This window comes from Gasterosteus aculeatus, chromosome 20, assembly GCF_964276395.1.
Source record: "Gasterosteus aculeatus chromosome 20, fGasAcu3.hap1.1, whole genome shotgun sequence".
NCBI lineage: Eukaryota > Metazoa > Chordata > Actinopteri > Perciformes > Gasterosteidae > Gasterosteus > Gasterosteus aculeatus.
The window spans coordinates 16,782,493-16,797,393 of NC_135707.1; the positions used below are offsets into that span (position 1 = coordinate 16,782,493).

A 14,901-nucleotide genomic window follows, 5' to 3' on the forward strand; every position below is an offset into this window, starting at 1 on the left:
AAGCAGTTTGACATCAGTTACCTCCACAACTAAACATTTCCAATGGTTTGTTAATTCACATGCCAGGTTTGTCCTTGGAATAGCTGCAAACTGCAACATCTGTTACACATCTGTTTTGTCCACCATATCCACGTGATTCATTCCTCCTCTTCACTCTCCTCAACTATTCCCTCTCTCCTCCATCCCACTTACCGTCTCCTCACCAGAAGAGCTGGAAAGTACCAGCATTCCTTCATTCCAACAGCAGTAAAGTGTTAGGGACCAATGTCAATGACTCCAAGTATTAAAGTATTAAATCTTTTTGGTACTATTTTTCTACCGGTTTTCATGTCTGTAATGTCCTGCTCCTCTCCTTTACCGTTAGGGTCGGGACCAGCTGACTCACGAGAAGCAGATGTTTGCTCATAAGCACCCACAGATGAAGAAACTGGAGGATGTGGTTCGGGAACTGAAACCTACAGCGATCATTGGTAAAACAACCAGCACTTCATGTTTTAATGAGGCAGCTAGTTTCAGTACCAGTCGGATGACACTGATGGATCGGATTCAAGGGTATATTGAAAGAAGGGATTGATCGTAGACTTGAATGAGAATTTGGGGTCATTTGGAAAATGCGTTTAAAGTCTGAAGACTGAATATTGAACGTTATAAGCTTTCTGTCTCAGGTGCGGCGGCCATCCCCGGTGCCTTCACCCAGCAGGTCATCAGAGACATGGCTTCCTTCAATGAACGGCCGATCATCTTTGCCCTCAGCAACCCGACCAGCAAAGCAGAGTGCACCGCCGAGCAGTGTTACACCCTCACAGAGGTACCGTTATTCATCACAATAATGCTGACACAAATGGCCCCGAACGATGCCCCTGTTGATCCGTGATCAATGGGTGAATTCACGGTGCCTCCACGGGTCGCAGGGCCGGGGCATCTTCGCCAGCGGCAGCCCATTTGACCCGGTCACCCTGTCCGATGGGAGGACCTTCTTCCCCGGTCAGGGGAACAACGCCTACATCTTCCCCGGTGTGGGCCTGGCTGTCACTGCCTGCGCCGTCCGTCATATCAGTGAGGAAGTCTTCCTCACTGCAGCAGAGGTACACAAACCGCATGTACAGCACGCACACACCTTTTAACACAATGTTTACCCTTACTTATTGTTCTATTTTGTTTGTAGCACTGAATTATTACTACTGATGCACATGTGTAGGTAGCGTGGAGGATAAGCTAATTGTTTCTTAATATATGGTTTAGTTTTGCAAAATGCTGCAGTCTTGTGTGGTAATTAAAAAAATGGGTGTTGGCCTACGTTAATACAAGCAATGGTGTATTTAGAAATATATAGAAGAGGCCAAACACACTACACTGAATAGGGATAGGACAAGCAGCCGTTAAACTTTGAATATTCATACCACTCCCAGATAAATAATTACAGGCATTAAGAAACAGAAGAGCTCAAAGTACGGTAATGCCATTAATGTTCTAATTATACTGCAAAATATTCCTAATGAGAAAATACTTCTTAACATTTCACCCCACCGAGCTGTAGCTAGCTGAGAGTATTCATGTGCAACACAAGTTGGCATATTTTGATGATTTCCTCCTTTAATAACATGAGCTGTGTGTTTTACCTTGTTGACAGGCTCTCGCGCAGCAGGTGACAGAGAAGGACCTGGCGGAGGGAAGGCTGTATCCTCCTCTCGGCTCCATCAGGGACGTCTCTCTCAAGCTGGCTGTCAAGGTCAGAGCTCAGCGTACAACGAGAAGCAGATGCACCTTGGAAGGGTTCATAGTCGCCTATCCGAACCAGGCCACACTCATGCACACTCTGCATCTTCTAGACTTGTTGTTCATCGGTGTTTGGGTGCCGGCAGTGCGGCGATGTCCAACTGAGCCTTTATTGAAAATCCATTAAGGTGTGATAAGCCTAAAATGTGATCGTGCATTGATGGATTTACTGCTTCTAAATGCAACCAATGTGGGCTCAGGATAAAAGGCCTCAGCGGAAACCTTAAGTCACCTGTTGTCTGAATTTGATATTTTCCTTAAGGTAAAAAACAGTCTTGAAACTTGAGTCTAGTTGTCTAAGGGCTTGTGAAACCTCAACACTATTCTCCAACCCCGTGCATTACAGGTCATGGAGTACGCCTACGAGCACAACATAGCGGCACTTCGCCCCGAGCCGTCCGACAAGGAGGCCTATGTGCACTCGCTCACCTACAGCACTGACTATGAGGAGTTTGCTGTGGACTCGTACCGCTGGCCGGAGGACAGCACGGCTGTGCAGACATGCAAACTTTGATGCACCGGACGGCGACCCAGGAGCCCCGGAGGGGAACGCCAACTGACACGCTAAATCATCACGACACATGACATTGGGATACGAAAGGGTCTGTCTGCAGATGTTCCTCTTTCATGCTGTATTTATATCATGTGAAATGCAAATCAGAAAGAAATTTGAAGAATTTATTAAATATTGCACTAATGGTTGTTGTCACTTCACATTTTAGGAGGTCCTTCACAGGATACTTTTAATTCAGCTGTGAGAGCTTCTTTATGATTGTCAGCTATAATCCAAAAATTCTTTGTCAAATAAAAATGGTTTTGATTGATATCTGACTGAAATTCTTAATGGAAAAAGAGTTTGATTTGGGTGTAAAAGGGACTTCTGATGAATTTATAAAGTAGCCTCAATGGAGAAATGCTGTGAACAGAGGTTATCTTCTTGTGACGCACACTTTGGTATCTTTCTGTAGCTTCATCAACAGACGAGAGAATGTACAAACTGTTTGATTATTCTTTAGCCTGTTAACCGTCATACATCATCTGTTAAACGCTTCATAGAGTGAGAAAATGCACCACCGTGTTGCACAGTGCTCCGTCTCCCTCTAGAGGCCGATTTGAATCATTGCAATCAGTGTGACTCTTTTATTGACAAAATATATGCAGAACATCGGACAGTAAGACAATGAGACAAGACAAATGACATTCAATTCAATTCACAAATTTACAATTTAACTCAATAGAAGGCTATGGGCCAGGGATATAGAAAAAAAATTGTACGTGGATGTACAATTTTTTGACGAAAAATATTTTGACGGAAATCTAAAAAACCTAGTTGAGAATCAGTAAATATGGATGTATATAACTTTATATGACTTAAGTAAACTTTCATTAATTGTGTCATCCACAAATCAGAGATGGGCACTCGAGTGGTGCGTACATGCAAGAAGCAATAAAAGCTCCATCGGCGTATTTTGTCTCTGCCCACTGTGACCACTGAGATGGTTTTACATTAATGAATCAATCACTAGCCAGACAGTCAGTACCAGAGGCCTCGGCTGGCCTGCTGCCCAACGTGGTCAGAAATCAATAGAACCGGTCAGCATTCAGAGTTGTGCGTCTGGCCCTGGGCGCCGAGCAGAGACACTAACATTAACTTTCCCTCCTTGCCTCGCCCACCCTTTTTAATTCAGCCCTGGGCCACCGCCACCCTGACACGGTGATCGACGTGTCTCAATGTCAACAGCATCCAGCAATCATGGTCTATTAAAACACATGAGCAACTCGAATATAAAAAGCCATTAAAACACATCTTTGGTCAAAGTTGCCTTCCAAGCAAATCCATAACTTTGAGCTTGGTTTAAATGTTTCAATAAATCATCATTTATGCATCTCTGTGAACTGCTAATTTATCAATACTGTACACGTGTGATGGGTAGAGCTCTCCCCTCCCCCCCCTGCCTGTTTGGCCACACCACCTTAATTGGTGATGCCTAACAGGTGTGACCAGGTGCTCTTTAAATGGGAGCTTTTGCCCCACTAGAGCTAGAGGGGGGCTTGCTGTAGGTCTCCCACGGCATAGGCACAGCACTCGCCACGTGCGGATGGGTTTGAGCGGAATCTAGAGGTATGTCAGGGGTTTTCTGTTTCATGTTTTAATATGCTTTTTAGCAGTGAAATGTTTATTGGCGTTATTTACCTTTTCTTTCTTTTATACAGGAAATGATCAGGTGGTGCAACGCTGAGCCTGGTCACTGCTGTTTTTGCCTTTGATTTAAAATAGATTATGGTTACCCGGTTTATATAGTATCTTTGATTGTGAATTGCGAATTTGTTTTCTTTCTGGGTTAGTGTCTTTGTTTTGTCCTACATGAACAACCATTACTGCGCCCTATACTGGGGGTCCCTTTAATGCCAGTGCAGGTGGGCATATAGTAGGCCTACAGGGGGTGGCTCACGAGGTGGAAGGCCCTTTCAGTTTATTTTGTTTGTTTGCTGTGTTTTAATTCTTTTTGATTTGCTGTGTTTTCTTTCCTTTGACCTGGTGGTGGCCCCCTTGTCCCCTTTCACTCCCCCGCCCCGGTGGGCCTCAAGTAGTCACCTTGTACTGGTAGGGTACCCCAGTATAGTAATCCTTTTTCAAAGCATAGATTATATTTTGCCATAAAACCGACCAATGTTTCTGGATTGATTATTCCTTTTCTTTTAAATATTAAACCTACTTGTAAATAAAAAAAAAACATTGTTACAAAACTGGAACTTCACCTCTCTGCTCCCTTTCTTTTTCATTACAACTGATATTCTTTGGGTGAGAGTCCCAAAGTGACGTTGTCACCCTTGTGACCAGGCGAACGGCCGCCCCGGTTACACATGCATATTTACTTTTAGCTATTTCACAGTTTATTTTCCTTCACAAGTAGCCAACTTTATTTGACTTTCTTTCTTTTTCTTAAAGCTGGACTGCATTCTAAAGCTGACTTCCAGTAACACCCCCTCCCACATATATCACTATCCTCTCTCTCTGTGCTGCGGCCTTCACCCTGCAGCCCTCTGTGGCACCTTGCTGGTCACAGACAGGCCGGGTGATTAGCAGCTGTAACTCGGCATCCTTTTGACCTTGTTTACAGTCTCACATGAAATGGCACCTTGCAGAGACCTTGTGATCAGTGCCAATCAGCCCGGCCCCCGAGGGAGCGTCGCCTGTCTACCCATCCTCCCCGGCGCCTGTCTGGCTTTGAGCCCGAACGGGGAAAAAAAAAAAAAAAAACCTTTCCCAGCTGCACGGCCACCAACGCACCCTCAGCATGTCCTGCTTGGACTCTTGTGTTCTCCACAGCACAGAGGGCATCGTTTCGTTTTCCTCTTTGGGTCCATTAGTTGTTCGTCTGTGGGATTTAATTTTACTTTGCCACTTCTCCTTGAGGAAACATTGCAGATCTACTTATTTATTGACTATTCTGACAGCGATACGTCATTTCTGCTCCCTCGCTTAGTGCCCTCCACCAAGTGGGTGAAATGCGGAGCTCTGTGAAAAAGAGCCTTCTCCAAAAAGAAGACCAGCAGAGGGCGCTCTAACATGTTTGTAGCAGAGGTCAGTAAAAAGCACATGAATGTTACATTTATGGAATGAATGATAATATTAACACATGTGTCTATTTTCTCCAAACCGTCCCCTTCTCCTTCAAGTGTACTACAGCCGGTTTTACTAATGAATTCAAACAATGAGCCAAGATAATTATTAAAAACGCATTAATGCAGAAAAATAGAAATCACTGCTGGCTATTTTTACCAGATACATCTTCATGTGCATTTAATAGTTCCGACTATTATAATGTCCCTGGTCTTTGTGTGAGCCAGTGAGTGGAAATTATAACTTGAGAGGATGAGGATGAGGATGATGATGGTAAATTGGACAAAATCGTTGAGGATATAACTATAATTGGCAAGATGAAATGAATTACATTATAGTGGCATTACTCACTGCTGCTCTGTTCACTACGGAACGTGCCATTTCTCATTTTGTATGCTGCTGGGAAAGATGCACTTTTAATAACATTGTACACTAGCATTTTTACATTTTTATGAAACCATGATGTTTAACAACAGCAACATGTTTACAGTCACCACTTTTCAAACAGCCTTTTGCAAGATGTCTTTAAAAACGCAACAATGACAATTCAGATCTTTAAAGAATAAATAAAAAAAAAAAATTATAGGAATTACATTCACGTATAAATCTTAAATTATTCCAATTAGATTCAATATTCCTGTTTCCTATTTCCTGCTGTGTGTGTCTGTGTGTGATCCTCATCAGGTGTTTGTCATTTTAAAAAACTGTCTTTTTTTGGGAGTTTTTTTTACAGCTAAAAGCCAAAACGCAGAGCGATACAGGTCATCGCTGACAGCTGTGATGTGATGAATGCGGTTTTGACTGGTAGAAAAATATCATTCCATGTTGTATATTATTATAAATTATCATAATAACGTTTCTTTTTTTATATACGAATTGTTGGGCATCATCCAATTTGCCAAACCCGATCTCAGAGGCCCAACAGAGAGATGTCTGCTGTGGAAATGAATTACTGCAGATCTTTGCCTCGTTTGAGATTTTACCATTTAACACGAGGTGTTAGATACAAAATTGAATCTTCATCTATATTTACCGGCTAAAAGATGAACTAATCATTTGACCGTAGGGGTTGAACTACGCCTGAGCAGAATACAATGAGCTTCAACCTTGACCTTTGGCCTTTCCATGACCCCTAGTCTTTGACTAAAGGCCAGATCCATACCTCCAAAGTCATATACATTGATTTAACGTTTAACTGAATTGCCTTTTTTTCTTTATTTCATGCAACGTTTGTCCGTTTCAGCCGGACAGCACTTGCTGTACGTTGACATGAAACAATCCGGCTATTTGTGGTGCGAGACGAGTTGTTACACCAAAGGGACCTTTTATTTTCTCAGCAAATTAAGCGTCCTGCCTGGCTGGTGGTGGACAGAATACGGGACAATTATCAAGAAACCGCCCGTGCTCAGCAGCTTCATACCGCTCTCCTGTCTCCATAACGGTGATTTAAAGAGACGCCTCCGTTTGGCAGACAGTCCGTGAGGCCTTCGCGTCACGCGGGGTTTGAGAGGCAGTGGTGGGCGCAGGTTTCAGACAGCCTGTTGTTTCCCAGGGCGGGTACCGCACGCCGACACCGAGCCATGACAACTTTTTCCTACGATTAGCGCTGAGCGCGGCCATCCGCATTTGCACTGAAATCTAAGGTGACGTGTGTGATCTCAACCCAAAGTCGTGTTTAATTAATCTTTGTTGCTGCACAGGACGCACAGACATCATACCCTGCAGCGCTCATCAGGGGCAACGACAACAAAAAAGCAACGTGGTGCTAAGAAAGGCCGTTCTGCATTTATGCGGAACGAGGTTGAATCTTCATTTCAGAGAAAATTCAACTTCAAAAATTCAAGTGCAGATATTTAGTGTTTATCCGTTTGCTAAATTAAAAGTGGAGAAAATGTACATGTTTTAGCCTATTTCTGTGTCACACAGCACGTCGCCTTTAGCTGTTGAGCATGTCTTTGCCGCCTTTTGAATGTCGGCACATGCTAGCCAGGCTTGTGCTTATTATTCTGCTTCAAGCTCCAGATGGATCAACACATGCTGAAAATATTACAAGCAAGACATTTGCATGTGACCTAAATCCCTCACTTCTGCTCCCCCATGCAAAAAAGTAAAAAATGTTATTTAATGACCCTGGACCGGGACATTTGGACTGCACGCTATTTTTTCCCACAGTGGGTATTAGATTAGCAAAAGACACGTTATATGTACTTTTCCCACTTCATTAATACACATACTGTATTATTTGGTGAGAGAGCCGTGTAGTTTTCTATCTATCTGTTTATTGTGGTTTGTGTCAAAGTTGTGACAAATAGTAGTTCTATAATTAATGCATTCTTTACTCGTATTATTGGATGTAAAGTGCATTCTGCCTTGTGTGTGTCTTTTATATAATTTTCATTGTGTGTGATAAATGGATGCTCTCACAGTTTGAATTTGATCCTCGACAAGTACAGACCATGTTCCAAAATAAATTGAACTGATTGATTGACAAAGAAAGGTAAGCGCACTGTCACACTTGAGGCCCTCAAGACCAGTAATAAGCCTGCATAAACTCTGCGGCGCCCCATTGTCTGACATCACGTTTAGCATGCATGCATTTTCAGATATTACCATGCACACATTTGCCACAATAGCCGTGCTTATTGTTTCCGGGCCTTCATTAATTCTGTAATTGTTTGCTGCCAGTGATTTACTGCCAAGTTCTGTAAACATCAAAGCTTTTTCCCTTTTTTTTCTGAAACCAGACCCGATCCATCAAGTTAACATGCATATTGCATCTTGATCTCAATAAGTTGCCTAATTAATTGTGAGAGGCAACAACAGCGTCTGGTTGTTGTGCGCGTGCAAAGTATTTTGTCCCTCCCGGCTTGTGTCCGTTATAGTGCGTCTCTGCCGTGCCTGTGCGTGCGTGTGTGTGTGTGTGTGTGTGTGTGTGTGTGTGTGTGTTGCTGACTACAAATGAGCCCAGCACGATGTATCTGTGTGTGATGGTAATGCGGCCTTCGGCTTGCTCTCCCTGCCCGTTAATAACCAGGTTCCCTTTGATGTGGCCACGACAAGCTAGGTGGCCTCCTTTTTCTTCTGTTTTGCATCCGTTGCGGCGCGTAAATGCGCCGGCTGTGTTATCTCCTTATCTGCTCAAGTGTCCACCTGAGTTCGCCCACCTGACAGAAGAGTTAGAGAACCTGTATGTTTGATCAATATGTGGCAGCGTACCGTGGAACCATCACAGAATGAACTGAACCCATACTGTTCATCCCTTTTGTATAATGTTCCAGAGGGGGCGAGAAGGAATATCTAATGGTCACATATGTACCCGACTGCCATCGAGTTTAGGGACTTAGATAAAGATTTGAAAAAAATAATAATCCATATGGAATCAGCACAGGCAGAGATATCCCGACTTTTGCTCTCAGGTAAAAGTCATCAAATACATTTGACCCTACATTTCCCATTACGCAACTCAGCCGGGTCTTTCATTACACTTTCCACCCCCCCCAAAATAATGTCCCTCCAGAGCCGTAGCTAGAAAGAAATGAGTGAATACCTGCCGTGAGATACTCGAATAGAATAAAGACACAGGTAGAAGCTGGTGAACATAGTGGAGCTTTTAGCCGTAAAAAACGCCATATATTTCCTTCAGCAGTGGAAACCAAAAAACAGGGCCCAAAGGAATAAAACAGTAAATGATGGAGACACATGACTCCTAAATGACTGCTAATAGAAACATAAACAACAAGTTAATGAAGGTTTATTTTGTAATTCAGACTGCTTTGGCACAAAGACCAGATATAAAGATCACACCAAAACAATCACATAGACAAACTCTTCAGATGATCCCAATTAATGCAACTTTCCTCCATTAAAAACCCAAATCTCCTGCAAACGTTCAGTAGTACAGGTCACATTATTTCATGAAAGAAAAAAAGAAAAAAAGCCACCGGAATAGAGCGTTCAATGCAAACTGAGGACAGCACTGGCTGAGGGTTTGTGCCCCTATCTTAGTCAAATCCTACTGTGCGCGTGCATAAGTGTGTCCATCTTGTGGCGGCTGCATATGGATGGATGGCTCATTATCTATTGTCGGCTGGCACAATGGCCTGGAGGCCAGGCTGCGCTGTCCCAACGGCCCCGAGCACAATACCTGTAAACAGTGAGAAACCTAATTGAAAACACAGTGTAGCATCACCGTTTTTTACCACAATGACAAACCTGATGAATAGGCTTTCAAAAAAAAAAAATCTGTTGAAAGATGGGAGTGAATTCCGAATGAAAAGGTCGCAGCGGTGAAATTATCGAGTGTAACCTCAAACATGTCTGAATTTTTGGGGGGATTGTTCTCAAACTGGTGCTCTTATCAATACTATTTTCACAGTTGGATGTTGTTTGGATGCAGGAAAACGAAGAAAAAAAAATGGACCCCTCTTGCTCCGGATAACTATATTCCCGATTAGACATGTTAGCCCACATCAAACACTGAAGTAGATGACGCACAGCATTGATTTGCTAGCTTTTAAAATGTTATGCATGGGCTCACTAATGCATTTAACCCTCATGTTGATTGGTACCAATGTGTCCCTCACATGAGCCTCAAGGCACTGAAATCAGAGATATAATCGCCCTGTATGTTCCAAATGAGGCCTTTACGTTCTTTAAATGACAGACACGAGTGTGGAAACGTCGTTCATGTAGGTCAGTGAGTCTACATCCATCCATCACCTCCACCCACCGGGATCTCAAACAAAACGAGAGAGAGAGAGAGAGAATAAATCTAAAAAAAGAGCCTTGTGTTACTCCCGCTTCACTGCACGTGGTCTAAGTAACAGTGATCCAATCAGATAAAAGACTAGTCAACATACAAGTTTTGCCGCATAGCTCAGCCGCTGCACGCCCGCCACAAATTCACTAGTTCCCTGTCAACTTGTTGGCTTCCATTATTTTGAGATGTGACATTGTGAACCTAATTCTTCTGACTCTGTTCTTTAAGTGGGTTTTGCGATTAGGCTCAGATATTTGCCTCTGTTTCCTCTCATGCGCAACAAAGAGCCTCAGCCACATCCCTGCCTCTCTCCTTCTCCACTAACATGTCTTTAGTTCTCTCCAACCAAGTGGCTGCTATGCTTTTTCCCCCGCATCTGTCCTTGTTTGCACATTGTCGGCTGGTTATTGCAGCATGGTAGTGTTTTGTGGATCAGCTGCCGAGCTTTGAAGAAATGTTTGTCTTCACGATCGGGGAACCGATGCTCAGGTGAAACAACGGTGAAAGTGATCCAGGTGAAAGCTGCAATGATCGAACCCTTTATCTGGTGGAGTTCTCAGTGTTGTCTGGCCTTGTTGGAGTCCACTCGGTTAAATGACTATAAACATTCTCAATGCCGTAGATGCAGATACGTTTGCTATATTTTAAAGGGAAACTGGACTTAAGACAAAGAAACCGCTCAAACCTGAAACGCACCTCATTTTAAAACAAAATAAATGGCTTCATGTGTTAATGGAAGAGTCACTCTCAAATGAAGTTGCATTATGGGAGTTGGAGGAATCCAACTTTTTTGCGCATTAATATCCACCATGCGTTTTTTTCAATCTTTATCTAAGTTATATCTATAAGAAAATCAATGACATGTCCCTGAAGATAACTTTCCTCTCACGAATAAAAACACCAGTAACACGGCGTCTCAGCTCTATGAGCTTGAATACTTTAGCAAAGGGGCCCGATCAATCCATACCTTCTTTGATCACGTGAAAACGCAACTGTATATTTACAAGTCTTTAGAGACGACCAGCAAAGTCCTCATCAGAGCCGACAGGCTTGGAGAGGGCACTTTGGGAGACGCGTTACGCCTCTTTTGCTCTCCACTGTCTGTCACATGCATGCTTGCTCAAATGCGATTGGTCAATGACACTCGGACTGCAAACTGAAACCATCCTGAACGTCGTGCTGTCACTCGTGCAGATACTAGTACTACTTGTAACAATCAAATGACTTATTAAGGTCGCTGGGTTATCATTTCAAATAAGTCACCCGGACACAGACTGTTCAAGCACATCCTTTATTCCTAAATCAATAGTCCCTTTGTATATTTTTTGAGGAAACAAGCCCTCACGTTTTCAAAGTGACTGAGCTTTATTTCTAGTGTTTTCTGGCAGCTGATGATTGTAAACGGCACGTGGCCCGCTAGAGTGAGACTTTTGAAAGGCCTCGGTGAACAGCCATGTTTGATGGCTTAAAAGGCCCTTAAATAAAAGTTCCATTGAGTGCTTGATTTTGTTTTAAGTCGTCTATTTCCATATCTCTCTCTCTCTCTCTCTCTCTCGCTCTCTTTCTCTCGTTCTCTGTCATTCGTTCCTCTTCGTCTGCTGACCAGCCTCACACTGCCTGCAGCGATGCCCTCCAGATGTTCTCTAGCGCAGAAAACGGTCCCCAGAAAACGGGGCGGGGCCATCATGTGTCCGACCATGCTGGCCTTTCTGGGTCGGCCTCTCTCTCTCTCTCAGATCCCCAGGCCACAGACTCTGGTCAGCGAGGCCACGCGACCTGAGGCTATGGGTAAACCCGGGCAGGTCTTGGGCCCAGAGGTGTCACCTCAGATTTGCAGTTAGTTGGTCTGAAGGGTCTCTGTGACGGGCCAGGATGTGATCGGGTCAGAGTAGCACTAATCCACTCGGCTGGTTGGGGCGGGTTGGGACTCTGGTGTCCCACTAAGTTTGGCCTGGAGGATCATAAGGTCACAATTTCAAGAGTCTGGACTAGCCTCGGGTAATATGATCCGAAAGAGATTATCACAGGACTACAAAGGAAGAGAAGAGCTATTAAACTATCAGAGTGACAGACAGAGAGTGACAGACAGAGAGAGAGAGAGAGAGAGAGAGCGAGAGAGAGAGATGGACGTAGAAGACAACAAGCATAGAAACACGGCTATAAAGCAGTCATATAAACTTCAGACTGATCATTGACTGAAACGCTGGGGGTCTAAGAGGGGGTCTTTCAGCGTGTATTGTAATGCATTAGCAAGGTTTTAGGTAAAGCATTACGTTAACAGGCTCTATGACGAGGTATTATGTTGGAGTCTTGGCCTTTTGTCAATGTGGATGTGGTGCTTGTGTTTTCCTTTAGTGAGAGAAGTGTACCAATCCTTTACCCCAGTAAACATGGCAATCACACATCAACAATACTACAACAATATCACTTATAGTAACAACATACTTACATACAGTCTTTTTATTTTCTTGCTTTTATCCATTTTGCAAATCACATATATGTATTTTTGAATCGTCTGTATTACTACCAAGATTTTTTTATTGATTCAAACAACATCTGGATTAATTGAATGACGGATTATTAGAAATAACAAACTCATCTTTCCCCACAAGGATTTACAGGTGAGTAATTTGTGACTAAAAGGATGCTTGGTGATTGAACATGCATACCTTAACGACAAATGTTTGCCCTGCAGGCACCGTTGCTCAAATTAAATCTCATGCAATCAGATTAAAATAATGTCCTGGGGAAATGTCCCCGTTTAGGTTCCAGTTTTTCTCGTCTGTATGAGGGTTCAGCTCATGGTATTAATTGGGCTCCATCGCAGCCAGATTTATTGAACATGACACTCCAAACAGGCCCTGCCTTTGCAGCCAACAATATGGAGGGAGGTGAAGGAGTGGGAGGAGACATACAAACCTGAATAATTAAGGAGGAATCACTGACCAGTTAATTAGGCAATTATGGTCAATTAGCCAGCACGTGGGGAAGTGTGAAAAATTCTAGCAGGCCCTGATCTTCAAATGAGCCTTCTGACACTGTGACCTGTTTTAGCCTTCAGGGGGCAAACGTAGCGTTAGCAGCGGAGCATCTCACAATATCTTCCAATAGACACACACATACACAGACAAATCATTTAAAGGCCCTTTGACTCTCCCACACTTTCATTTGTCTCTTCAGCTGTATTTATTGCATAACACAGGTTTTTATGATAGTATTTTGACTTAATTGTTTGTTACCTCGAATCATTTTAAAAGCCACGATGCCGTGATTACATGAAAACGAGGTAGAATAGACAATAACAATAAAAGAGTCAACCGTTTGATTCTGATAAATTGCCTCCCCTGGTCTCACTTGAGTGTTTAAAATGAAAAATACCTGGGTCGGGATTTTCCCTCAGCATCATCTGTGGCTCGTCTGAACATCTGCCTTTAACTCTTTCATATATCATGTAAACAACGTCCAGCATCCGGAGAGTACTGGCTAGTACTCGCTGCCTTCGTTGGTCGGGTTGGGCACGAGCAGTTGAATTCATTTGATCTACAGTAACAATATCAGGGTAAGTAAGGAATGAGAGGTACATGCATCTGCCCCACTGGGAACAAAACAACGGTCATGACTGTAACGTCATGCCGATATTCCAGATGTGGATCAATCAACATTTAAGGGCCGCGCTCGGCCCGGTTTACCTCTGCTCCTCTCTTGTTGCGTCCCTCCCGTCTGGTGGCTGCATATTGATAATTAGTACAATTAATAATTTGTTGTATTTTTTAGTAACATATTAATGCAGTATACGTACTGGCTGAACGTTAGGTTTCATGTGATTGGAAAAGGACCAGCCAAAAAACGTGTTGATGAGTTAAAGAAGGATCTCATGTTCCTACTTGTCACTGAATTAATGTGTCCGCCCCAAAAATTAAAAAAAACCCTTATTTACCAATAATCCTGCAGCCGGCGTTGACACATTCTCCCAAGATGTTGCCGCACACATTTGGTGGCCGGAAAACATGATGAATGACGGCTATTAAAATATGCAGCTAATATGTTCTGCGGTTCCATTTTAGCAAACCATAAAAAGCAAACTTCCTATTGAAAGCAAAGCTTTTCCACTCCTAAGTATGAGCACTGTGGAGTGTAATGAAGTCGTCTTCTTCTAATCTGGGGAGTAAAACAACCTGCCGTGAGGCAGCGTAGTGGCTCTCGTGCTGTGCTCTGTTCCACACATAACAGCTCTCTTATTGGCTCAGAGGTTATCGGAGGGATGCACGTTAAACGCTTCGGTTGCCCGCAGTAATAAGCAATGTTAAATAGGTGCAGACAAGCCGCTGAGTCTGAGTCAATGAATAAAAAGGCAGCGCATTAATTCCTGCTGGTGATTTTGGTGTTTCATACATCCGAGTTCTCTTTGCCAGCATGTTTATTTCTCACATGTCAAACAAACAACCAAGACGCGTAGTGCTGTGTTTCCTTATTGCGTCTAGTCAAAAGTCAGTTGCATTTTTCCTATCTGGAGATGTTGTTAATGGACTACACTCGTTTGGCACTTTTCATGTCACCGTTCACCCATTCGTACACTGATGGCGGGAGCTACCACACACAGTGACACCTGCCCATCAGTAACTAACATTCACACCCGGCTACAGGAGCAACGCTGGGTTTAAGTGTCTTCTCCAGGGACACGTTGACACACGGGTAAGTAGGGCCTCCGATTAGAGGACAAACGTTCTCTCCACTCACCCAC

General features: G+C 43.4%; 1 protein-coding gene across 2 annotated transcripts in view; it reads left to right on the forward strand.

Moving 5' to 3' along the window:
• Positions 1-2,600, forward strand: part of me1 (malic enzyme 1, NADP(+)-dependent, cytosolic) — a 51,091-nt gene extending 48,491 nt beyond the window's left edge. For both annotated transcript variants that reach the window (XM_040166048.2, XM_078095441.1), the window contains exons 10-14: positions 365-470; positions 666-808; positions 912-1,085; positions 1,631-1,729; positions 2,123-2,600. In XM_040166048.2, coding sequence (XP_040021982.2) covers positions 365-470; positions 666-808; positions 912-1,085; positions 1,631-1,729; positions 2,123-2,290 — 690 coding nt within the window. In that variant the 3' untranslated portion in view covers positions 2,291-2,600. The remainder of the gene's footprint in view (positions 1-364; positions 471-665; positions 809-911; positions 1,086-1,630; positions 1,730-2,122) is intronic.
• Positions 2,601-14,901: the final 12,301 nt, after the last annotated feature.